Source organism: Chenopodium quinoa, unplaced genomic scaffold (genome assembly GCF_001683475.1).
Source record: "Chenopodium quinoa cultivar QQ74 unplaced genomic scaffold, ASM168347v1, whole genome shotgun sequence".
Taxonomy (NCBI): Eukaryota; Viridiplantae; Streptophyta; class Magnoliopsida; order Caryophyllales; family Amaranthaceae; genus Chenopodium; species Chenopodium quinoa.
Window position 1 is genome coordinate 850,942 of NW_018745281.1, and position 26,273 is coordinate 877,214.

Below are 26,273 nucleotides of genomic sequence, written 5' to 3' on the forward strand. Positions count from 1 at the left end.
CAAAGAATATATAATTAACGATTGTAACATATTTTTATGGAAAAATAAAGATAAATTGGAGTATTCGGAAAAAAAAAAAAAAATACACACTTCTACAAGGTCACAATATTGAGTTCCTTCAACACTTTCATAGAACATGCTTAATTACAGAGTACAATAAATTAATAAAATGCATACTATTTTCACCTAAATTATGTACAAGTAACTAAGTAAGAGCAACTTCAATGACAAGCTAATTGTCAAATTAGCTTGTCATGTCATATAAGCTTTTTAAGCTAATTATATTTCTAGCTAGTTTAAATCATAATGGTTAGCTACTAGCTTACTATTTAAATTATTAATTTATTGTTTTCATCTTAATTACTAATTTACTTTTACCATTTTTTTTTGACAAGTTTTTTTTTTTCAAAAAGCTAATTTGCTTGATCAAGTTAATTGCATATTTTAGCTCCAATGGTCAAACTAGTAGCTCGAAACTATTTATAATTGGAAGCAAATTCCTAGGTATAACCATTGGAGTTGCTCTAATTATACTACTATATAGTTTTTTATTTTTTAATGGAAATACTACTCTGCACTTCAAAGAGTTTTTTTTTTTTTTTTATTTAATCGACCAAATGAATTGTTTTTTTTTTTTTTTTTTAAATTTAAATTTTTTTTTTTTTGAAACAATAAGGTTGATTTATTTCCTTTTGGTAGGTAGAATAATTTCCTTAAAAAAAAAATCCTAATTTGTTCAATTTTTTTTTATGCCCTCCTCGTATAGACATCTCAATTTTCAAAGAAGCCACCCAACGGCTATATTTTCAAATACAATAATATGACCGTTAGAAAGAAGCACCTTGGCTCTCATCTTACAAAATAGGGCAATTCACAGTCGCAGTTTCTCCCATCTTCTTCTTCTTCACCCTTCTATAACAACAGAATAAAAAGAGGGGGAAACAGAGAAATTCAAATTAATCTGTTTCGTTTTTTTCCCTGATTTGATTTTGATCCCCTCTCTCTAACTTTTCTTCTTCCATTAAAATCCATGGCTTCCAGAGTAGTTCTTCCTCAAAATGGTACGTCTTTATCTCTCTTTTCATCCCCTTCTTTCAATTTCTGATTTTTCAATTTGATGTTGGTTTCGTTTATGTTGAATAAACCCAGAAGGATTTTAATGATTTCTGGGTAATTTTCTGTGATTTTTTTTTTATCTGGGTTTTTCTGATTCGTGTTGAAAGGATTCAATCGCCGCCTTTTGTATTTAGTATTTGAAATTTCATCATCTTAAAATCGTTTTGTGTTCGAAAAAATTTCTGGGTAATCTTCATCTTTTCATTTTTCTAAAATAATTTTTCTAGGTTCGTGGATTTTAAACGATTCGATCGTCAATTGTCTGTTGTTTAATTGAATGTTTGGGATCTGCAACTCGTTTAATGTCGAATTGATTTTCTGGGTTCCATTAATTTTTGCCCCAAAATTTAATCATCCTCTTAATTTTCTGGGTTTCATTATTTAATATTTTTCTTTTGATAAAATTCTTTATTATTTCACTAAAACTAATATCCAAGAATTTTTTTTGCAGTTGAAGGTAATAATAATGGCGGAATCAAGCAAAAGAACGCAGCAGAAGGACAGGGCAGAAACAGAAAAGCTTTGAATGATATTGGTAATCTTGTTACAATTCGAGATGTTGAAGGCAAACTACAAAGACCCATTACAAGGTTTTCCCCAAATCAATTGAAATTTTGTATTATTTTTACAAATTGAATTCGATTTTGTATATTTTAATTTCTAAACCTAAATTTATGCTACTTTGTTTACAGGAGTTTTGGGGCCAAATTACTTGCTAATGCACAGGCTGGTGGAGATAACAAGATCAAGAAGGTCTAATAATAACTTTTCATTAATTTTTGTGTGGGTGTTGAAAATTTTTATTGGAATGATATTGATATTGATTTTTGATGTTGTGCAGGCTGCCCCAGGAGTGGCAGGAAAGGCAGTGGTGGTGCCGGTGGTGCCAAAGCCACCGACTAAGAGGGCGGTCCCGACTACGAAACCGAAATCAGTGGAAGTGATTGAGATAAGCCCTGATACAGAAGATAAGAAACAGGAGAAACCAGAGAAATTGGTGACTCAGAATGAAAGATCAGTTGGTTATAAGAAGAAGAAGAAGGTTCCTAGTATGACTGCTCTACTTACTGCTAGGAGCAAGGTATATTTTTGAACTAATTTGCTGACATTTGAGACTTTGCTTTGAATGATATATTTGTTAAAATACTGTTACATTGGATTCTGAATAAGCTGTTTTTGGTGGGATTATAGGCTGCTTGTGGTCTGACTAACAAGCCAAAGGAACAAGTAGTTGACATTGATGCATCTGATGTTGATAATGAGTTAGCTGTGGTTGAATATGTTGAAGATATCTACACTTTCTATAAGATAGCAGAGGTATAATTTTATTAAAACCCGCTTTTAGAACTTTAGTTTAGTCATGGTTCTTGTTGGAAGTAGCAAGGGATTGATGAATTGCTCTTGTTTTTGGTGGTAGAATGAGAGTCGGCCTTGTGACTACATGAATTCGCAACCCGAAATCAACGAAAAAATGAGGGCTATCTTAGTTGATTGGTTGATTGAAGTGCACAACAGATTTGAGCTTATGCCTGAGACCCTTTATCTGACCATTAACTTGGTTGATCGGTTTCTTTCGTCGAAATCTGTCCCAAGGAGAGAATTGCAGCTTCTGGGTATTGGTGCTATGTTGATTGCCTGCAAGTATGAGGAAATCTGGGCTCCTGAGGTACTTACTGCAGAAATTATGTACTGTGCTGTTTATAGTTTTGAAACCCTGGATTAATTCTTGTAAATGTTTCAGGTTAATGACTTTGTGAGCATATCAGAAAGGGCATACAGCAATGAACAAATTCTGAAAATGGAGAAGGCCATACTAGGCCAGCTAGAGTGGTACATAACTGTTCCTACCCCATATGTTTTCCTTTCGCGATACATCAAGGCCTCGATTCCTGATGGTGAAGTGAGTATCTATCTCAGAACAAATGCTTGTATCTGTCCATTTTCTGGTAGAAATGTTCTGCTTAATCTGACCTGTTTATGCTTATGGCAGATGGAGAACTTGGTCTACTTCCTATCTGAGCTTGCTCTGATGCACTATGGCTCCATCTCCTTTTGCCCATCCATGGTTGCTGCCTCGGCTGTCTATGTTGCTCGGCTTACCTTGTTCAAGGCACCTGGTTGGACCGAGACCCTCAGAACTCACACCGGGTTTTCAGAGTCACAACTCATGTAATTCCCTTGACATGTATAACTTATATATGCTCATATAACTGTGACTATATCATATCGATTGATGATTGACTCGAATTTTCGCGGTATTGTTGGGATTTTCAGGGATTGTGCAAAGATGCTGGCAAACCTGCACTCAGTAGCCCCAGGACACAAACTGCAGACTGTGTACAAGAAATACTCAAAGCCTGAGAAATGTGCTGTGGCTATGTGCTCACCACCCATGTCTCTCTTGGTTCTGTCCTCATCATAGCTTGGTGATGATCGGTTATGATTCTTTAGATTAACTTTTGTCATTGCTGATGACAGCATAGAAAACTTATCTAGTGTGATTTCTCTCTTATGTTGATGAAAATTATACAACTCATCAATATACGGAGTATAATGTATTGTCTAATAGTTGAGCAGTTTTTGATCACCTTAATTTTTGGAGTTTGCTCTCAATGGTAAAAGTTATAAAAAAAATTAGACAAATTAAACATGATGTAACAACAGCTTAATTACAATCTGGTTTCAATATTAAAAAAAAGTTAGGCAAATTAGAATCATGGAGCATTTTGCCTTCTATATTTCAAGTCTTTACTTTTTCAATTTGTTGAGAGCTTGGATATTAAACTGTGGGCTTATCTTAGAATGTGCTCCTTGTCTGAATGTTCAAGAGCCAAAACCAGAAATGTGCCTCATTGAAAAAGATTGTACATCCTACTCCCTCTATATAAATATAGAACTTTATCAAAACTAATTTTGCCGGCATAAAATTGACATAAAATTGTACACACGGCCTCATCTTCATCAAAACGAATTTTTCACGTGTACATATTAGATAAATTAATATGGGCTCTGTGCAGTTGCACAGACTTTTTAATAGATAAGAGACGACATTGAATATTAACTTAAATTGAATGCTTGTACTTTTACAATTTCAATTAGGTACTTCAAATTTACCTTTTTTTTTTTTTTTAGTTAATACCTTGGCAAGTTGACATAATATTCATGTTAATCTCTTTCAGGAGTAAGTTATGAATTATGTGCGACATTCCTTCACCAAAATTGTTAACACACTTGAGGTACCAAATTAACAAATCCTAGTTAGAAAATCATGTTGGGAAATTTTCTACATGAGAAAAGGAACTAAAATAGTAACATGAAAAATAGAACTAGTTTGAAAGCAGAGTCCTTATCAATAAGTCTAATCAATGAGGCAATAGTGGTAGTATTCTTGAGGCCACTATCAACAACTAAATTTATAAGCTTAATTTTCTACAAGTATACTTTTGTTATTATGATAATACTCTCTCCATGTGTGAGCATATTGCATAGAGATTTAAGGTTTAATAATTATTGAGAAGTGATGTTGATTGTACAAGGTTTAATGTACTACATGTAATATAGTTGCAAAACGAATTGTGCATTCTTCCTTTTTGAAGAAATATGCAAAACAATAAGCACTATTCTTTTTTGCTGCAAACGAGGAGTTAGGCCCCGAGGAAAAAATAAATTAAAAAGTTAAAGCGGAATCATATTTGAAATAGCCACTCCAACAACATTATCATACAAAATACGGCACAACGGTAGTGGGGAGACTTGAATCAACTCGATCTTGTTGTTCTGGATTACGCCTTGATTTGCTAGCCAATTGCTTTATTCAAACTATTGCCGATTACGCCTTGATTTTTTTTTTTTTTAAACAATCTTATATATTCTTCTAAAATTAAGGATTCATAAGAGAATGTGTTCCTCAATATAAGGATTATTATTAGTCTTGACTAAAGTCTTATAAAGGATTTTAGGTCTTATTGTATTCAACTAATCAAAATAGGAATCACTTAACGAAACTAATTACTTACTTATTCTCGAAAGTCAAAACCAAAAGAACGAAAAATTTATCCCTAATATATGATACTCTACAATAGTGATTATGATGAAATTTTAGAACAAATTTATTTACATTGACTCAAACCCGAAGGCCAAAACTACATAACCCGAACGACTCCCTTTTTTTTTATTGATAAAAATGCACTTTAATTAATAATTCCAATTATTGCCGATTTACTTCTAATAATTCCTACTTTTAATAATCCTAACTATGCCCTGACTTTGCCTCCAATAGTCCCAACCGGTCAACACCAAATCAACGACTTGTTGTAATAGGTAACCAATACACGTGTCAACACGTGATTGGTTTATAATTTAAAAAAAAAGCTAAGGAAAAAAATATATATAATAAAAACAACTAAAACCCTAACAACCACCACCCCCTCCCCTCCTGCCACTTCAAAACGCCACGGCCAACCCCTATCTCGTCCTCGTCGGCAAACGGCCGACCGTCTCCTCTATCCCAAGAACACGGTCGGCCGACCACTCCTAACCCCTAAAACCACCTTAGCCGGCCATTTTCGAGGGGTTAGGGAGGTGGGCGGCCGGTTTTCACGGTGGGGGTTGGCTAGGATTTCACGGTGGAGGTGGCTGAGATTGTTTTCTAATTTTTTTAATTTTTTTTTTATATTAGGCCAATCATGTGCTGACATGGGGCATTTAAAAAAGAAAAAAAATTACCATTTCAGCAGGTATCCGGTTTTTGGGACTATTGGAGGAAAAATCTAAAATTATTAAAAAAATAAACCTTAAAAAATATACCTTAGTTGAAATTATTAAAAGTAAGGGAAATTATCAATGATACCCCCCAGGTTCGGGCTTTTCTCAATGATACACTTCATTAAACTTTCATTATCACCGGTACACCTAAACTTTTCCCTAAATACCTACCGTACCCTTTTCGTTAAAAAAACGTTAATTATGGTCGAAACCAATGAAACTGACCTTCCCTGCTAATCCCTTGTTCCACCATTCACACCAATATGCCTCCCCTGCTCCTCTCAATTACCCACGCCGCACCACTTCACGCCCCCACCTAAACTTTTCCCTAAATACCTACCGTACCCTTTTCGTTAAAAAAACGTTAATTATGGTCGAAACCAATGAAACTGACCTTCCCTGCTAATCCCTTGTTCCACCATTCACACCAATATGCCTCCCCTGCTCCTCTCAATTACCCACGCCGCACCACTTCACGCCCCCACAGCGGCACCACCATTTCAACCACCATCCACCAAACACAACCAGCAGCTTGCCACCTCACCGCATCATCAGCCCCAACTCCCACGCATTCCCACACCCAGACCACCTCCAATCACCACCGCAACAACTACAACAGCAACAACCACGCATCCCTTGCATCAACCTCAATTAATTACTGCCCAGAGCAGCGCCTCTAGCTTCGCAATTCCCCACTGCAACCGCTACCACCATCTCCAACCACCATCAACATCAATTAGAGAGAGATAGAAAGTGAGAAAAATCATTGAAAGATGGAAGATTTGGATGATTATTCCAGAGAGAAATCAGCACTAACCTCCCCCATTAATCCAAACCCACTCCCCCTAAATATCGATCTTGCTGACCAACCCCATCCCCCGATTCCGACGTCGCTGACCTCCCCCATCCTCCGATTCAAGCCGCGTCGAACTCCCTGCCCCGATTTCACGTCGAACCCAATGTCGGGTTTGTTTTGGTGGGTTTTCGAATGGTTTTGAGGTTGGCCGGGTTTGGGTTAATGGGGTTTTGTGGTTGGGTTGGCTGGTGGTTTCGAGTTTGGTGGGTAAGTTTTGGGTGGTGGTGGGGATGGTGGTGGATGAATTGGTGTGGCGGTGGTGGTTGAAGTGGATTCGGGGTAGGGTCGTGGTTTGGGGGTCGAGTTATATGTTGGTTGTTAAGTTGTGGGGGTTTTGAGGTTTGTGGTGGTGGTGGTGATGGTGATGGTGTTGGGGGTGGCGCCATAGTGTTGTTGGCCTAGGTGGTGGAAGGGGTTGGAGGAAGGTCCTAAAAGGGAGATGAGGGAGATATAAGGTTTTTCTTTTAAAAAAAATAAGTTAAAAATAGTTAATTAATTTTTTTAAGTTAAAAAAATTGAAAAAAAGCCAAAACTAACGTTTTTTTAACGGAAAGGGTACGGTAGGTATTTAGGGAATAGTTTAGGTGTACCGGTGATAATGAAAATTTAATGAAGTGTATCATTGAGAAAAGCCCGAACCTAGGGGTATCATTGATAATTTCCCTAAAAGTAAATCGACAATAAATGAAATTATTAAAGTATATATTTTTTTTCACGCACGCTTCGAACCCTGAGTCCCTGACTCCTTGAAGGTTAAGTTCAAAAACCCTAGGGATGTCAGTGGGGCGGGTCTAGTAGGAGACCCGCCCCATCCTCGCCCCGATGGGGCCGGGATGGATCTAGCTTTGGCGGGTCGCGGGGCGGGAATGAGTCTAAAATACATACCCGCCATGGGTGATGTGGCAGGGGTGGTTTTTATGTAATATCAACCCCGCCCAGACCCGCCCCGCCTCGCCTGACCCACCTCGTACCCGCCTCGCCCCGCCTGACCCACCCCATACTCAACCCATACCTGCTTTATACCCACCCCATACCCGCGTAAGACCCGACCCATAGCATACAGGTGATAATAATGTGATAAAAAAAAAAATAATATTACTACACCTAATGTCCTTATGAAATCTCTAGAAGACTAGAACCCAGTAACCCACTTACCCACCCTCATCTTAGGAGTAAGGTCCTTAGTATGAGCCTTGGTTGCATGGACTTGAATACTTGAGCTTTGCTGGACTATGAAAAAACTTTTTGTAATTGAGTAAAACTTCAAATGGTTTTTTTTTTTTTTTTTTTTTTTTTAAATGTTTGGGCTCACCAATTACTATAACGAGTTTGAGATGAGCAATGGCCCAATTTGACAAGCACATTTTGAGCTAGAGGTTATCAAACTTGGCGAGTATAGATCACGTTGTGTTGAGCACAGTTCAACTACGAACTACTCTCACTCAGCAAGAATCAAAAGCTGTCTGGTTACTCTGTCAGGTACATTGTGATAAGTAATGATATGAGTTTATGCATTGATAGGCCTTTCAACATGATATCTTCTGATAGCTGTGCTAGAAGCATGATCTGCCTGTGCTGCTGTGCATTGCTATTATTATTGCTGTTTCTGAGATGTCAAATGTGTTCAATACTGCAGTCAATATGTATGGTTTTGCAATTGAATTGCTGATTAGTGTTCAGATTAAGTTGAAGGGGGGTAGTGTGGTGGTGGTAGTCAGGTTCTTACTTATTAAGGAGGGATAGTTAAGGGTGAGTGGATACTTAATGGTTACCTAAGTTTGCTAAGACTTTCTTACTTGTACCTGAAGTTGAATCCTACCTCCCTTGATTGTGTGACTGTTGCAATTGTTGATAAATGGGACTTTTACAGTACCAAGGATAATCCTCGGATAAAATTGGTACAATAATTACTAACCACCTGTGTTGAAACTTGAAAGAGCCTAAGAGATTCAGTTTAGAAATCAGTATTTGATATTGCCTATAAAACAAAAATCAGCTTAACAGCAGAATTTTCATTTACATAATATACTATATCATGTCAATTTCACATAACCTCATTAATACTACCTCTGTTCCTATTTAAATCAGATTGTTTTGTGAGTCACAAAGTCCAACGTGGACATGTTGATGAAAAGAATACTTGTATACGGATCCAACTATAATAAGGGTACACAGGAAGTAATACATTTGTCTAAATAATTTAAACTTGGAAAGGCACCGGGTTTCTTTTAGGCCATGACTCGATTTTCTGGAAATATTTAACAGGGACAACGCCATCAAAGCCTTCTGTCAGTATTACCCCATTTTCAGACTTGTAAAACTTCATTCCATCTGCCAAGGTAAGACATGGTGAAAAAAATTGCATCAGATTTGGTCAGGGGGAGGGGGGGTCTATGTTGTCACTAAAAATTACTTTCGACAAGCTATGAGCAGCAGAGTTATAGATATAAAATACAGAAACCTGGAGGTGTACCTTCCATTGCTTTCGTTGTGTCTATGAAGATTATCATGTTAACATCACGCCTAAAACCTGGAAAAATGGCCCAAAACACATCATTGTAGATTCATAGGAATTTTTAACATATCACCGTTGATCACATTAGTAACTATGTTATCAATTTACAGAATTTGTCATGTACAATATAATAATATATAAATAACAATACTGCTCACAGTGTGGTGAGAGAATTATGAGAAATAAATTAGTAAAAGAAACATGCAGAAGATTGCAAATCTTAATGGTCCACAGGAAATCACAAAAGACTAAAAAACTGATCAGGAAAACTCTCCATATACAGTTTACATACCACTTTTTACTTCTCCATCTGATGGTAAGCCACATGCAAAGTGAATGTGCAACCTGCTCATTCGCTTGAGACCAGATGCAAGAATAGATTGAAGAAGCCTCTTATATGTACCATGAACACAAACTACATATGAAAGAAATTTCTAAGAGTTATCTTCTAAACAGAGTAATTTGCCAGCAAGCAATATGGAGATCTGAGTCCTTAAGCGCAGAGCATACCAGGGACCTCTTCAGCAGAAAGGATCGGCTTCAATAAACTCTCACTCTCTACAGACTGAATAGCCAAAGAGAGAAATAACAGTGAAGCAGATGTTACGGAAAAGAGTTCAACAAGAAACATCTATTGTTTTTAGAAAGAAAATAAAACAACAAAGCACTAGGTGGATTTTCCCCAAGCTCCAAAGACTACTCCCTAAAAACCTCACATGGAATTGAAAAGCCAAGGGTCATGGCCATATTGCTTTTGCCAATGCCCATGGGTAAAAAAGCTTCAAACAAGTTCGGATGGCGATACCTGAAAACCTAATTTTTTAAAATTTGCCTCTACGTTCCCATAAAATACATAGCAAATAACCAAAGGGCCATTTTGCACACAAATTTTAGCCTCAATCCCCCTATTCAAAAAATTAAAAAAAAAAAAGAAAAAAAATAAAAAATCAAAATCAAACCCGATTCATCATATTCTCCCCTCTCCCCAAACACCAAGTATTTCCAATCATTCCATTCCCCTTTATTGCTATATATACTCATGGACTGGGCCAAATGTTCTCAACTTTAACATACTACCTTCCCCATTCTTATGCCCACAAGTGCAACACACTATATTCCTCACTCCATATGCCAATTTATTTCCCAGTGAAAATGCCCCAATCATCTGCTGACCTTAAGTCACAGTAAAGCTGATGGCATTTTAACCACCATAATAACCAGAAAGGACACAATAACAGCATATTTAAAAGTGTATATGAATACCTGTCAGCTAACCACAACAATGGTGAGCCGTAAATGGTTAAATTTGACCAGCAAGACTCCAGATTAAGATCCTTCATGGTCAGTTCTACTACCAAAGCGCCCTGGGAGCTGAACTAATGAGACAGGGAGCTAGTAGGAAACTTGTGCACTACAAGCTATAAATAATTAGATTTGACCAGCAAGGCTCCAGATTAAGAGCTTCATGGTCAATTCTACTACCAAAGGAGCACTTGGGAACTGAACTAATGAGACAGAGAGTTAGTAGGAAGCTCATGCACTACCAAGGACATCAATTCTAAACAGCACGATGAGGATAGAATTGTTAGCGGAGGGGACTGTAGGGTGGGAAAGGTAGGAGACCTAGGAGTGAGTTGACCAGCAGATGGAGGCTGTTACGGGTGAAGGGATATTGAGAGGGAACAAGAAAAAAAAGGTTGACAACAAGATAAAGATGAAGTTGTCGGTGATAGGTACAACAGAAGACACCATAATGAGGGTGCTGAGAAAGGGACACTTGCCTTGAGGGATTAAGGAGATTTTATTCCTGACCACATCACCGACAAAAAAAAAAAAAAAAAGCATACAATTGCCCTTCCTAAACAAACATATTCCGTAAATTAGGGGTTTCCTTTCCTTTTCCCTTCTTTAACTGTCTCTCCTATTTTAACCAAACAAAGCCATACTAGGAATAAACAATATGTAGCACGGCAATGCAAAAAAGATTGTTACTTCCATTTTGAATTCACGAAATAATTATTCATTTCCACCTATAATTGTATATTTTCCACTTTAAATTAAAAAGATCCTCCATTATTTCCAAGATGAATCAAGTCTATTTTAATTAGCTTATGAACTGAAGAACTAAAGTAGAATCCAACAATCTAGGTCATCTCCATTAATCCAGGAAACGAAACTTGACTCATGGAGCAGTTCTTGACAATTTTTTTCTAGACTAATACACAATAATACTACTGCAAAAATAGTTAACCTTTACAGTATGACCTTGGTTTGCACGTATCCACAGTTCTCCATCCTTTTCCAAAAGGCCAAGCCTCTGCTTATTGTCTATCCTTACAGCCTGAAAAATATGCACATCAGTGTCAAAGTGTATTGAGAACAAAAGAACTAAAAGAATCAATGCCAAAGACATAAGTATGAGCTATTATAAGAATATAATAAAATAAAGCCTTGAATTTATTTGCATGTTTTTACAGAGCCAAGAAAATAAAAGCCCCAAATTACTTCTATGCTTAGATTCTAAAATAGAACCTACTCAAATAGCTTGTTGGGTTTCAAATTGGCAAAGTTTTTGGTAAATTGTACTCCGTAATACATATGTACTTGTATCAAATTTGGATAAAAAAAAAGAAAGTAGTCTAATAAAAGGAAATACAATGTCTAAAACTGTATCATATTATAGCTATTGTTTGTCTTTTTTTTCTTTTGGAAAAGCAATGAGTTAATTTCATTACTTGATCGAAAAGGGGAGGGGAGAGATTGGAAATACTTGGGGTTTGGGGGAGAGGGGGAGGGAGAGAGATTGAATATACGAAGTATAATGAAAAAAGTTGATCTTTCAAGGTCTTTTCACATCAGCAGAATTTATAGAAATGAATACATAAGACTTCTGGTCATAAATAAGTGGTAGGAAGGCACACAAATTGAAGGGGAAAGATTCAAGGACACTTGTTAAAGATAAACTAGAAAAATATGTCTATGATGGTTGATCATATGAAATGCTCAATGAAAAAAAGTGGGAATGAATAAAATTGTGAATTGTGCCTAAGGATTAAATGAAATATGGAAACACAGCAGAACTATAATCCAATCATAAAATTTGTATCAACTATCAACTTATTTTACACGATTGGGTGATCATCAATGCGTGAGAAAAAAAGCAATGGGACTTACTTCTCTAATTTCATCAATAGAATGTGAGCTTAATGGGATATTTGACCTTGTTTTCATGTTCAGCTTTAATAAATCTTGAAGCTTGACATATCCATCACTACGCATGTCCAAATTCAGCTCCGTCGCATTATGTCTCAATATACGTACCCTAATAAACACAAAATGCTTGATTATGTTTCCAAATCCAATACAAAAACAACAAAATGTTAACAGTCTTGAGCCTCATGAAAAAGGGTTGCAATGTTTATAAGGAAAAAAGAGTCTTCATAACGCAAAGGAAATAATGTATAAACAAAAAAGGTTGTGTAGTACTTACAACAGTCTACCAAGAGTATCAATTCTATCTGAAGTACCAGTAGGAGCACCACGACCACGACCACGGCCTCTTGATCCACCACGATTGCTTCTCGTGTCTCCATGCTTTCTTCCTCCAGCTAAACTGCAGATTACAAAACACAATAACACAAAATTTAAAATAAGAATTTTTAGACCTATAAAAATGATCTGAATTATTAATAAAAAATCTTTATCGATACAATAATTGGTTCTCAATTCCTAATATACAAATCGATTAATAATCAATTAATCACTGGGTACATGACTTAAACTAACAAAAGTAAATGTAATTCAAATCATTGTTCTACTTAGCTTATTTATCAATCAACTTCAAACATAAACATAGAGGATAAAGAGATAAACCTCGGTAAAGAGGAGAAGGAAAAGCTACTGCTTTCCCTGCCTCCATCCATTGTAAGGAGAGAGAATTGTCGCGGAGGAAGAAGACGAAGATAAATTGGGTAATTGATAGCCTTTGATGCTATTGTTACCGGCAATCTTCGGAGCATTAATGTTCCTATAGAAGGGAGTCATCGGTTAAGAATTAAGACCATACATTCAAACTACATAGAAGTCATAGTATAACACAGTACTAATTCAACATTAGCATTACTAGCTGAAGTGGGAACACTAGCATTATTCTCATTCTTTGATGTCATTCTCCCCTATAAAAATTAAATGAAGACAATTAATGCACTAGACATGAACAAATCAGTGAACATAGAAAACCAAACATATGAAAGTGATAATAATACAAAAACACCAGTAGCTAGAAGAAATTAAAATCACATCAATGCATTTGTCATTTCACTTCAAAGTGTAAAGCTAAAATGAATTAATGGATCAACAACAGTTACATCTCTTAAAGTCGAATAAGATTACAAGAATATATATATTACAGCCAACAACACTGCATCAAATCCTTGGTACTGTAAAAGTCCCATTTATCAACAATTGCAACAGTCACACAATCAAGGGAGGTAGGATTCAACTTCAGGAACAAGTAAGATATTCTTAGCAAACTTATGTAACCATTAAGTATCCACTCACCCTTAACTATCCCTCCTTAATAAGTAAGAACCTGACTACTACCACCACCACACTACCCCCCTTCAACTTAATCTGAACACTAATCAGCAATTCAATTGCAAAACCATACATATTGACTGCAGTATTGAACACATTTGACATCTCAGAAACAGCAATAATAATAGCAATGCACAGCAGCACAGGCAGATCATGCTTCTAGCACAGCTATCAGAAGATATCATGTTGAAAGGCCTATCAATGCATAAACTCATATCATTACTTATCACAATGTACCCGACAGAGTAACCAGACAGCTTCTGATTCTTGCTGAGTGAGTAGTTCGTAGTTGAACTGTGCTCAACACAACGTGATCTATACTCGCCAAGTTCGATAACCTCTAGCTCAAAACGTGCTTGTCAAATTGGGCCATTGCTCGTCTCAAACTTGTTATAGTAATTGGTGAGCCCAAACATAAAAAAAAAAATAATAAATAAAAAAAAATCATGAATTCAAAGATAAGGGAAAGGGGCCTCTCCTAACAATCTGTAGAGCACTAGGAACATAGTGAGGATCCCAAACATAGTGAGGATCTTAACTATTACAGCCAGCACACCTTCAACTTTTCCAAACAACTCAAGACAATCTTCAAACAGGAAAGTGATATCACAACAAAGCCTATTGTCACTTGTTGCAAGTCTATTTATCAAGACCTATTCAAATTCATGTCTCACTCTTTATTCCTCTTACTACTCCTCCAGTACTTCGTTGTCTTATTTATTTCTTCCTATTAATCCTCCAGTGCATTATTTGTTTTTTTTTTTTTTTTATATCATCATCTATCACATTTTCACATAGCAAAGTCCTAGAATTAAAATTATGATTCAATCCAACTGTATTCGCATAAGTGCATAACAAAAAATTATGATTCAATCCAACTGTATTCGCATAACAAAAAAAATTTCACATAACAAAAAATTATGATTCAATCCAACTGTATTTGCATACCAAAGAATTAAAATTTTCACATAACAAAAAATGACACCAGGAGAAAAATAAACGGAACTCCAACTGTATTCGATTTTAATCAAGGAACAAATGGGTTACATATCTACAAAAAAGGACAAATACCAGAAAATTCAAAGATAATAATGCGAAAACGTTTACCTAAATTGAATGAGTTGCAGGATCGAATGAAACTCGCAAATAGAATTGAAGAATTGCAGATCGGAGCGTTGAGAGGAGAGATTTGATAGGAGCGGCGAGATTAACTTAATCTAGAAACGGAATATAACCGAAGTACCATCATCAATTGTAAAAAAACAGGGAAACAAAGTTGATACAATTGAATTCAATTAGATCAAACAAAAACGTAAAATTTTATCAAATAAATTGACGAGAAATATACCCATTTAGTCGAAACTGATCCGATTGCACATGAGGTTGAAGAAGAAGGATCGAAGAGAGGGGTGTGAGGAAGTAGATTCAGCGCTTGAGAGGAGAGAGGTGAGAGGAGAGACGACTGAGAGAGTAGGCTAGTGTTTTTGTTTTGAGAATGAGGGTGGTAAGTGGGTTACTGGGTTCTAGTCTTCTAGAGATTTCATTAGGACATTAGGTGTAGTAATATTTTTTTTTTTTATAGCATTATTATCACCTGTATGCTATGGGTCGGGTCTTACGCGGGTATGAGGTGGGTATAAAGCGGGTATGGGTCGGAAATGGGGTGGGTCAGGCGGGGCTGGGCGGGTACGGGGTGGATCAGGCGGGGTGGGGCGGGGCGAGTATTACATAAAAAACCACCCCCGCCTCATCACCCATGGCAGGTATGGATTTTAGACCCATCCCCACCCCGCGACCAGCCAAAGCTAGACCCATCCCCGCCCCGATGGCGGATCTCCTACTAGACCCGCCCCACTGACATCCCTAGGGGTGGTTATTGTGCGGGTCGTTAGCGGGGCGGGTCGGTTGCGGGCCATGATGGATATTTAACGGGTCAGTGTCGGGTCATGGTCGAGGTTAAAGCGAAACGGGCCAATATTAAAGCGGCAACAATCAACAAAACAGCCGATACAATTCGCAGAAATTGAACATCAATAATTCAAACCGAAGTAAATTCAGAAAAATCGATAATCAACCTTAATTCTTCAGCAATAATATTAACAATCTCCCGCTTGCAAATCTTGTTATAATACTGATCAATCCGAATAAGAAAGAAAGCAGCAACAATCAAATAATCAGCCGATATACTTCGAAATCACTATAGAATCTAATAATTGAAGGTAATTTGAAATTTTAAATGAAACATGTTTAAACAAAATTGATTTTAAATCGTGAAGAACATTGAATTATCAAGTAGAACAACAAAATTGAATTATCAAGTAGAACAACAAATACAAAGGAACCATTGCACCAAACTAACTTTCAACAACTGAAATTTCCTCTCATTGTAGTACCAATATTATCCAGAAAAATATAATATCCTCACGCAATTATATTTGTAATATTTCCAAATGAAGAGAATATCAAAACAAGGAATTAATTGCTTCTGAAATTCAAAAAGTGGGGAAGAGAAATATATTTGAGACCTAAAATTGAATTGGGGTAGAAAGAATGGAAGAGAGATGAAATGCAGAAATCCAATTGAAAATTGAAGAAAAAGAAACAGAAATAACGCTTTAGATCGTTGGGAAAGAGAAATAACACTTCGAAAGGAGGAATTTAATGTATAAATAAACCTGCAAATTGGAAGGGAATGAAGCGTCGTGCCGAATACCTGAGAAGCTGAGAAAGTGGCTTCAATGGAGAACTCTGAGTGCGCTTCAATGGAGAACTCTAAGAAGCGGCTTCAATGGAGAACTCTGAGTGCGCTTCAATGGAGGAGAGAGAAAGGTGGGCGGAAGAACAGAGGAGAAGAGAGAGAAAATGGAAGTGAGGGCAGTGGCTGACCCTTACCATTATTATTGGACTTTTTAGTTTAATTATTAAATTATTGAGCTATAAAATAAAATCATATAAAAACCCTATAAAATAAAACCTTATAAAAACCCTGTCCATAAAATAATTTAAGGGTCAAAACCCTTTAGTATTAGGCCCGACTTTTTTGCCATTGGGTAGCCCTACCCAATAACCAGGCCTAGACATCCCTGAAAAACCCTTCCCTCATTCCTGCCCTTTCTCCTTCTTGTATACTCACAGTCTCCAGTAGTAAAACCAACCCTTCGATACACAATTTGCACACTTTCATATTGACAAAATGTCTTCAAAATCAAAGAAAAAATCATCAAAAACTCCATTATCAAAGCTTCAATCATCACAACAAGAAAACCCACCTTCTTCACCTTCTTCTCATTCTTCTTCCTCCTTTTTCTCTGAAATTGACCTCCAAAATACCCTCCAAGAAGCTTCCAGAAAGTTCCCTTCTTTCATCACTCAATCTTCTCTTATTGCCCAATTATCCGAGTTCGATTCCTCCCCCCACCAAAAGGGCTGCAAAATTTGGCTTTCTGAATCTTCTATGCTTGCTTCTTCCATCTCCCCTGCCTCCCTTGTTTCGGTATTTCTTCTACTATTTCTAATTTTTGTAATTATTTCTTGTTCTAATTAGTAGTATGATTGTATTTACTTGCTCAGATTTTTACTATTATATGACAGATTGTTCTTGTGAAATTGCATTATAAGAGATAATTTGTGTTTTATAGTCCTGTAATATTGTGGGTTGGTTTATTTTGATTGAATTATATGTTAATTGCCCTAGCTTTCGTGGTTTCTGATTATAAATACGTCTTGTTTACTTAAAATTGCAAGTTTGATGATCAAATTTGAAGGAAATAGAGGACTTATTTAGTATAATTATATCATGTTTTGTATTTATTTCAACATTTAGTGATTTATGTATGAGATGAGGTATTATTGTTAAATGCACTTGAAAGCTTATTGTGGGTATTTGTTGTTATTGTAATTGTCATTTTAATGTGGGTTGCTCTTATGCACTAGTTGTGTGTTTTGGAGGGTAATTAGTTTGTTGATAATTGTAATATTAGTATACTATTGTGTATTTTTGTGTATATAATTTGCAGATTTTGCGTAATGTGGCAGGTATCACTCGCTTCGATAGATGGATATTCGAACAGTAGTTTTCCTTTAAGTTCATTATCTGCAGAATGCAGTGAACAATTTGGACTTCATTGGGATGGGAAGTTGGATAACAAAGCAGGAAACTATTTTGCCCTTGCAACAGCATTTCCTTCTAGTAAGGTCTAAGTGAAAAAATTTACTCCTTTTGAATTTTGGTTTATTGAGTTTTGTGGAATTTAACTGGAAAAAGGATTGGAGTTTAAAAAAAAATCACTTCTTATCAGAGTTAAATTGTATGCTGAGAAACCCAAATTTTGGGTATTATTGTTCTATAGCACAAGCTAATCAATATATTGCTGAAAGATTTTTTAGCTGGTTCGCTCACCTTTTTTTATCTGGAAAAAAACATTGAAGGCCTTTATTTGTAAATCAAGGAACATAACATGGTGCACATAAGACTAGCCATTATTTTAAGGATTTTTTTGAATTGTTTGGAGTGGGGGGATTTGGGGGGGAGGGGGGGGGAGGTTTGAAATCCTTGACAAGTGGATATATAATTTTACCATGTATTAGATCTATGTTGAGAACCCAATTCAACATGTACTTTGAATTCGAAAACCATATAGCCAGTGATGGGTATGCATCCTATTGACTGTGTCTCATGTGTTGTCTCTTGCAGCTTTCAAAGAATGGAGTTAAAATCTCTTCTAATCTAAATTATACATTGGGTTGTCCTGTTGGGAGAGTTTTGTTTGTGCAACCTATTCAGGGTGGATCATTGACTACGCATATACAAAGCAATGGAAAGCTTCACAGCTCTTCTGTGGACCATTCTTCAGTATATTACTGCAAAGCACTATCATTAAGACTGCTACCCTTCAAAAATGCTTCAGCAAAGAGTATGGATGCATCTTCCCCATCTAGAAATTCTATAGGCAAAACCATGAAACAGTATGAAAATGGCAACCCTTCTTCCCCTCGGACACCCTCACTTGAGCACTCAAGGCCGTGCTCTCCAAGTCCTAGCAAGAGTTCACTGACATCTGAAGATTTAATCTCTCATTTAAATGGCATAAAGGTATCGTATTTTGACGCGATTGAGATGCAAGAAATCCTAGAAGATAAAGACGCAAACAAACTTCTGCAGCGTACTGCTGTTTCATGGTTATGTTCTCGTGCTTTACTTTGTGGAAATCTCGTCACAGTCCCAGTGCTCTCTAGACTTTGCCTTTTCGAAGTGGTGGGTTTAAAAAGTTTGTCATCTGATAGTACTTCCAGAAATCCTAACCAAACTCCTCTACTTCATTGTGATAAAGAGGCATTCATCATAGATCATGCAACAAAAATAAAAATTGGTTCACAGTCAACAGTATCATCAGAGACTCCAGAGAAAGTAACTTCAAGTCCTGGTAAAATGGAATCTAAGGAAGTCAGTGTAAAAATGGGAGTTGGAAGTACAATGTTGGGCGGACTATGGAAGGAATACACGCTTCTGCGAGAAATCATCTCTTCATCAGTGAAGAATTCCTTGTCAAGGTTTGTTATTAATTGCCAGTCTAAATATTTTTTTTCCAGTTTACTTGTAATTTTCTATAACTAAGCTCATATGGAGACACTTACAGCTTCTGATGGTGGCATTTGTTCTTATTAGCTTTCAGCACCATTCACTATCATGTAGCAAAGTGCATCGTGAGTGCACTTGATCCCCAATAGTATCACTATAGCTAATGTATGCGAAATATGCTATCATTTTTTGCAAAAAGCTAAAGAAATTGTGGAATATATGAAGAAAAAAAAATGACAATTTATTGAACCTGGCAAATTATATTGAGTCTGTGGCTTTGACTCTAGATTTCAGACTGTTGAACATCTGAAAAAGTAGCTGTACTAGTGTCTGTTGTACCTTTAGCTTACTGGATCGATTACCATCATGGTGACTTTGTTTTTATCATGACGAATAAAATGTTTGATATTGTTAGTAGATGCTTGCTTATGTACTCATATTTGTCTATCCTACAGGAGCTTCATTATGATTCCCTTTTCAATTGTTGATATTGTATCTTGATTAGTATTTAACTATTTTAGTCTGGGGTTACGAACAACAAAAGGAGTGCTGCTACATGGGCCACCTGGAACTGGGAAGACGTCCTTGGCTCAACTATGTGCTCATGATGCTGGAGTTAGCTTCTTTAAAGTGAATGGACCTGAAATTGTCAGCCAATATCACGGGGAAAGTGAACAGGGACTCCATGATGTCTTCAAGTCAGCTAGTGAAGCTGCCCCCTCTGTGGTTAGATCTGCTTCCCAACTTTTTGGTTCCTAGATATTGTGATATGTAGACTTCAAAGGTTTAGATGATGTTAATGCTTGTCATTTGCCTGATATGTTTTGGATATTGCTGATTAGGAAACTCGTTGTATAGGTTTTTATTGATGAGCTGGATGCTATTGCGCCAGCCAGAAAAGAAGGTGGTGAAGAGCTATCGCAAAGGATGGTTGCAACTTTGCTGAATTTGATGGATGGGATAAGCATAACAAATGGTCTTCTTGTAGTTGCTGCTACCAATAGGCTCGAGTGTATTGAGCCTGCACTTAGACGGCCTGGAAGACTAGATAGAGAAATTGAAGTAGGTAAATTATCTTCCAAAAGGGTATCGTATATCCTTGTGCTGCCACATCACAAACTCCACATGATATGATGTGAGCTGTGTTGCCAATGCTTTTCATATGATGTTCTATACATGTACAAGATAATGATATACTTCGCACTATATTATGTGATGCATGAACAGCATAGGCCTCATCCTAGGAGTAGATAATTTACTAATGTATATATTTACACAGGTGTACCATCTCCTGATCAACGACTTGATATATTGACTACTCTTCTTGATAGAATGGAACATTCTCTTTCATCTACTCAAATCCAGCAGCTTGCTGTGGCTACACACGGTTTTGTCGGAGCAGATCTGGATTCCCTTTCAAATGAGGCAGCTATGGTCTGCTTAAGGCGTTGTATTCAGTCAAATAACTCTATAGATGATTTATATTCTAAAAGATCTACTCATGATGGTTCTGGTGTGATGTCGGGAGATTGTTATGCAAGAGATGCCAGGGAAATATATGTAGATGATCTTGAGGCTTCTTCATGTTCAAAAGATTTGGAATTGACTGAGTCTATTACTTCTGTGCCATTTCCTAGTTCTGAGGAAACAGTGGTTACACATAACAGAGAGGAAGTGATTTTAGATAGTTATGGGTGTTCTTCCTCAACAGAATATATGTTGAAGATAACCTTCGAAGATTTTGAGAGGGCCAGAATGAAAATACGTCCAAGTGCTATGCGTGAGGTATGCTGGATGTCTTTTCCCATCACTTAAGCTCATAGAAAAATAGATTTTACTAGTATGCCAATGCCTTATTTCAACAGAATCTCAGAATGCTTATGTAGTAAATAAAATTGTGAAGGATTTGTTTGCTGATTATTTGAGACCAAACTTGATGATTTTAAAGACAGTAGTTTGAGAGAGTTTTGTATCTTTTTTAAGAAATGACTATCAAATCCCTATGTATAGTATTTGAAACAGAGCTCATTCTGTTACTAATTACGGAGTATAATGTCTGTGTATTTTGAAGCTTATGAGCAATTTCTTGAGTTTACTTCTGTTTTGATCTTGTATTGCCATACTGCCCGTCTTAATGTTCTATACTTGTTGCACATCTAGCAATAGGAAATTGTCTTAATCATTAGATGCACTTGAATCACAGATATATTGAAATGACTAATTGCTGAACAGTATTGACTTACAACTACATTGATGCTCTCTTTATCCAACTTCCTCACATTGCTGTTATGCATTGGGTATAGAGGAGAAGTACATTTGGGAATTGCTTTATAACTCTGTTATGAGTAGCTTGAATAAGTTCTTAATGCAACATAAGATTATGCTGGTATGTTAAAACCTATGTGCCAAATATTTCTAACCTGAGTTTTGAGACTTTCCACCACTCTGAAATGTGACATATTGCTGTATTACAGTAGGTATAACTCTATGAGAATCTTATGCGGTACTATTCCTCCCCCCCCCCCCTCCTCTCTTCCACTCCTCACACACACACACACACACACACACAATTCATTAGGCCATGTGTATTTTGCCAGCCTTTGGCATGTGAATTGGGATGTTGCTTCAGTCTTTCGAGTCAACAACTAGAATGATGATGAAGTATGATTTAATCCTTTCCTCTCTAATCTGCTTGTTCTGCAGATAATTCTTGAGATTCCTAAGGTCAAGTGGGAAGATGTTGGTGGACAGGAGGAAGTGAAGGCACAGTTGATGGAAGCTGTTGAGTGGCCTCAAAAGCACCAAGATGCTTTTGAGCGAATTGGGACCCGCCCACCAACAGGAGTGTTGATGTTTGGTCCCCCAGGATGCAGCAAAACTCTGATGGCCCGTGCTGTAGCTTCTGAGGCAGGACTGAATTTTCTGGCTGTTAAGGGTCCAGAGCTATTCAGCAAGTGGGTTGGTGAATCTGAGAAGGCTGTAAGAACTCTATTTGCTAAAGCAAGAGCTAACGCCCCATCAATAATATTTTTTGATGAAATAGACAGTCTTGCTGTCATCCGTGGAAAGGAAAGTGATGGTGTTTCAGTTGCAGATAGGGTCATGAGTCAACTTTTGGTTGAATTGGATGGTAAGCCTTTCTGTGTGGTTAGTAGCAGTATCTTTGTTTAAACGATTGGAAGTGTTACATTGCTGTAAAGCTGTTTGAGCTACTAACCTGTCATTGTCTTCGTGCTGCTTTGTTGCTTTCCCTATCCCTTCTTCTTTCCCCTCCCTTGGGTTTGGATTTATTATACTTAATGGAACTGGAAAATGTCCTTTATACTCTCGTGATCTACAATAAACTTGAACGGGAACTTGCTGTACAATCTTAGATTAAGTTCCCCTTTTATTAAGTGGTGCAACGAAGGAAATTTAGTCTATTATAGTAAACCAGGCTTGAGTATAATGTATGGTCACAAATGGTATTTCTTACTTGTGTTATATATGATGGCTGGAACCCTGAGAAGACCCTTTTTTTTCTAGGTCTGAATGGAAGAGTTAATGTTACTGTTATTGCTGCAACAAATCGTCCTGACAAGATTGATCCTGCCCTTCTTAGACCAGGTGAACCTCCGGCTTCTCTGTAATATACAATCATGAATATATGTTTGGTTATGTTGGCTTTTATTCCTTTTCCTTCGTGTTTTTAACTTCAGAATATTGTCTTGATTTTGGACCTTGTTATTGAACAGGGCGGTTTGATCGACTGTTATATGTTGGACCCCCTTGTGAAGCAGATCGTGTTGACGTATTCCATGTTCATTTGCGTAAAATGCCTTGCAGTTCTGATGTTGACATTAGAGAGCTGGCTCGTTTCACTGAAGGCTGTACTGGTGCTGATATATCATTGATTTGCAGGGAAGCCGCAATTTCAGCAATTGAAGTATGTTGTCTTAGTTCTTGGGTAGTTGAATTATTCATTATATCTTCAGCTGTAAGTTTTTATATGCAAGTTCAATGCAATCAGGAGAACTTAAATTCTTCAGAGATAAAGATGGAGCATTTAAAGAATGCAATTCTCCGTGTACACCCATCAGAGGTTCAACCTTATCAAGAATTGTCTGACAAGTTCCAGCGGAGCGTATATTCCAAGTCGCAATCAGATGACTTAACATATCAACATCAGCTGAATGGACGAAACGAATCATCATCCTGGTAGAAGTTTTCTCCTTTTTCACTTTTTTTTTTAGTTTAAAATGTTAGCCAACCTGCTTACAAATCCCTTCCAATTGCTTGTGATCCTCCATAAGAATGCTTTTTGCTTTTGGACCTGATTATTGCTTTGATCATTCAATAGCAATTGTTAGTCAAGTAGGATGTTGCAGAAGATGGCAGTAACTGCTGCCCCTTACATAAAATTTAGTAGCTTTTTTTCTTTTGGATTCTGTAGTAAGAGAAAATGTCATATTGAAACTAGAAAATGTCTCTTTTCATGCAAAGTACGCTAAAATTGGAAAAAAAAAAATTTATTATATATATTACATCCTACTGGAGATTTACAATTAGAGCGGGCTTGATTACTTTCGTTAAAGCTCAATATTCTCATGCATAAATAAGAAATAACATTTTCCATTTCACCGTCAGACTGGTCGTAGCATGAGAATTATTGATATGGAACTGGCTGTACCCTAGTTACTAATTTGTACTCTGTAAGTGTTTTCATCTCTAAGCTCAAGTTCACTTATACATCATATATATATTATACATTCAGTGTGCCGACAATTAGTTCGAAATGTTTTTTAAACTAGTTTTGCAAGTCACTGCCATATGGAAATCTGTCATCCCTGATTGCGAAATATGAGAATTTTAAATTGCATATTAGGCCTGCTGCCTCACAGGATCTGGTTGACTTGTTACTTGGTGGAGATCTATCATGCTGGGTGTTGAATTTAGAATGTTGTTATCTCTCAATGACAAGGACATGGTGATAAGGAATATAATTATCATGCAATCTTATTAAATTGCTGTATCTGATGTGAAGAACATAACGAGTACAATTAGGACGATTATTTTAAGTTAAAACTTTGTCTTGGCTATTGCTTCTTTATGTGACTAAAGTAGCCTATATGGGTCTCTTCTCATCCAATTATGGTGTAAAATATATATATATAGATGGCTTTAACTTCTGACTAATGATAGTAAAGTAGGTAGCAGCTCTTTTTGAAAAACTATTGCGTCATTGTCAATATCGTTTAATCACACTAAATGAGGATTAGCCTATTGTTTGTTAAGTACTCACTTTTTTGCTCTTATAATATGTTTTCATGTTGAATTATCTATGAATACTTTACTAATGCTTGAAGAACTATGTGGGAGTTCATTGACTGATCTCTTTTAACCAACATGGTTAGCAGTTCGATTATTGTCTACCCTTTTTTTTAAGTTGTATAGTGGTTTTCTTGCTGGGTTTTCCTTTACTATCTTTCTTAGTTAATGATTTGCTTCTGATGGCATATTCCCTCCTTTTGTGAAAGTCCGTCCAATCAACATCAGATCTGGACCATCTACTAAATTATAACGCTAATTTGTATTTTTATGTGGAAAAGCAGGAACCCAGTGAATTGGATTCAGCAGCTTGCTCTTTGGCTCCCAGCTGCCCTTTCACGGCGAAACATCTCTTCAAACAGGTAACTAAAGCAAACATGTCACAGTCGCTGCAGATTCATTTCTCCACACATAACTTGGATCAGACTCTCAGAGAGCTTCCTTACCATCTTCTTTTGTTATGCACGTATGCATGCATGCATGCGCCAAAATTAACCTCTGAAGTACATACACACTCACAAAGGAACATAGATTATCCATTACTCGATAGAGACCTTGTCGACAATTATCCATTACCATGATAGAAGCACGATCTGTTTCGGGCAAACACCCAATCAAAGCAATACTAGAATGTCTGATACTAAATCTGTGACACATTGTTAAGATAAGGAACCCCCAGATTTTGGACAAGCAAATTAGGTGGGGTTATTATACAATTAAATTATAAATATATTTGGTTTATTCAGGCACATTTTGTTGCCCTCAAATTTGGTATAAGATTTAGAAGTATGTGGGTGGATTGGTGTTGGTAATATATGAAAAATGTGTTTGTATCCTTTTGGTTGCGCAAAGATTGTTGTCACTGTCCTACAGCTGTGGCCTGTGGGAGGGATGGTCTATTTATATTTGTAGGTTCTTTATTGTCAATATTCGAATTTTGGAATTATTTCTTTTTTGTATGATGATATCTTTTTTATTAATATCATAATTATTCACCCTTTTTTTTATTTGTGATGTTGAAAGAATCAACTACGAAAGTTGAAGTTTTATGTACGGATACAAAGTAAAAACAGGAGTGATATATTTCTGAAGTAAAAATTAACTTGGAAAGATTTTTTTTCTATTACTATAGTGAGTTACTTTTCTTTTGTTACTATTTTTATCTTCATTGGGCCTGAAGTAATTACACTTTTAGAAAGTTTTTATATTTTCATACTATGGTAATGATTTTAAAAGATACTACATTTTGTTTCAAATAATTGTTGTCCTCGAATAATAGCATCTCTTTTATTCTATATTTGTTAACTGAAGATAAATAGCTTATTTAGAGTGATAAGATGTGGTCCGTCTAAGTATCTCAGTTAAGTAAGATTTAGCGAGTTAATGCTTGAAGAATCCCTACCCTATCCCGTACGTGGTGAAGTTCGATCCATGGACCTATATACACATCGTCACATCTCAACTTCAATCTTTTCCTTATCATATCAATCGCAATTGGTGAACCCCCCTTCCTCCTTTCATCTTTTGCAATTGATTCTTTC

The 26,273-nt window shown here is 36.6% G+C and overlaps 3 protein-coding genes across 12 annotated transcripts; 2 read left to right on the top strand and 1 right to left on the bottom strand.

The window, feature by feature from the left end:
• The first annotated feature begins 875 nt into the window (after positions 1–875).
• LOC110711714 (G2/mitotic-specific cyclin S13-7-like) lies at positions 876–3,846 on the top strand. The gene is made up of 9 exons (XM_021890133.1): positions 876–1,061; positions 1,568–1,706; positions 1,809–1,869; positions 1,958–2,197; positions 2,308–2,433; positions 2,534–2,782; positions 2,858–3,016; positions 3,107–3,285; positions 3,391–3,846. Exons 1-9 carry the CDS (start codon positions 1,031–1,033, stop codon positions 3,536–3,538), a joined length of 1,332 nt encoding a protein of 443 aa, XP_021745825.1. The 5' UTR covers positions 876–1,030; the 3' UTR covers positions 3,539–3,846.
• A 4,882-nt stretch (positions 3,847–8,728) lies between these two features.
• LOC110711489 (tRNA 2'-phosphotransferase 1-like) lies at positions 8,729–16,737 on the bottom strand. 9 transcript variants are annotated; one of them, XM_021889883.1, is made up of 11 exons: positions 16,561–16,736; positions 15,923–15,978; positions 14,955–15,064; positions 13,125–13,278; positions 12,742–12,864; positions 12,426–12,573; positions 11,503–11,592; positions 9,762–9,816; positions 9,544–9,666; positions 9,210–9,266; positions 8,729–9,067 (listed from the first exon to the last, which is right to left on the bottom strand). In XM_021889883.1, the coding sequence occupies exons 4-11, from the start codon at positions 13,268–13,270 to the stop codon at positions 8,937–8,939; spliced, it is 873 nt and encodes a 290-aa protein (XP_021745575.1). In that variant the 5' UTR covers positions 13,271–13,278; positions 14,955–15,064; positions 15,923–15,978; positions 16,561–16,736; the 3' UTR covers positions 8,729–8,936. The 9 variants fall into 9 exon arrangements, with proteins under 9 accessions (XP_021745575.1, XP_021745573.1, XP_021745574.1 ...); XM_021889881.1 differs by having other exon boundaries at positions 15,196–15,978; XM_021889882.1 differs by having other exon boundaries at positions 16,523–16,736.
• A 76-nt stretch (positions 16,738–16,813) lies between these two features.
• LOC110711512 (calmodulin-interacting protein 111-like) lies at positions 16,814–25,950 on the top strand. 2 transcript variants are annotated; one of them, XR_002509375.1, is made up of 12 exons: positions 16,814–17,340; positions 17,883–18,041; positions 18,541–19,397; positions 19,947–20,151; positions 20,284–20,491; positions 20,705–21,210; positions 22,129–22,555; positions 22,951–23,031; positions 23,160–23,350; positions 23,435–23,622; positions 24,052–24,116; positions 25,017–25,109. XR_002509375.1 is itself a non-coding variant. In XM_021889919.1 (11 exons), exons 1-11 carry the CDS (start codon positions 17,041–17,043, stop codon positions 25,096–25,098), a joined length of 3,204 nt encoding a protein of 1,067 aa, XP_021745611.1. In that variant the 5' UTR covers positions 16,814–17,040; the 3' UTR covers positions 25,099–25,950. The 2 variants fall into 2 exon arrangements, 1 of the variants encoding a protein (XP_021745611.1); XM_021889919.1 differs by lacking the exon at positions 24,052–24,116 and having other exon boundaries at positions 25,017–25,950.
• Positions 25,951–26,273: the final 323 nt, after the last annotated feature.

Coding starts and splice junctions, on each gene's coding strand:
- LOC110711714 (XM_021890133.1), top strand. CDS start 1,031: ATGGCTTCCAGAGTAGTTCTTCCTCAAAATG. Junction 1,870..1,957: donor GAGATAACAAGATCAAGAAG/GTCTAATAATAA, acceptor GATGTTGTGCAG/GCTGCCCCAGGAGTGGCAGG. Junction 3,286..3,390: donor TTTTCAGAGTCACAACTCAT/GTAATTCCCTTG, acceptor TGGGATTTTCAG/GGATTGTGCAAAGATGCTGG.
- LOC110711489 (XM_021889888.1), bottom strand. CDS start 13,270: ATGCTCCGAAGATTGCCGGTAACAATAGCATCAAAGGCTATCAATTAC. Junction 12,574..12,741: donor GATACTCTTGGTAGACTGTT/GTAAGTACTACA, acceptor TGTGTTTATTAG/GGTACGTATATTGAGACATA. Junction 9,667..9,761: donor TTCTGCTGAAGAGGTCCCTG/GTATGCTCTGCG, acceptor TTTCATATGTAG/TTTGTGTTCATGGTACATAT.
- LOC110711512 (XM_021889919.1), top strand. CDS start 17,041: ATGTCTTCAAAATCAAAGAAAAAATCATCAAAAACTCCATTATCAAAG. Junction 19,398..19,946: donor GTGAAGAATTCCTTGTCAAG/GTTTGTTATTAA, acceptor TAACTATTTTAG/TCTGGGGTTACGAACAACAA. Junction 23,032..23,159: donor TCCTGCCCTTCTTAGACCAG/GTGAACCTCCGG, acceptor GTTATTGAACAG/GGCGGTTTGATCGACTGTTA.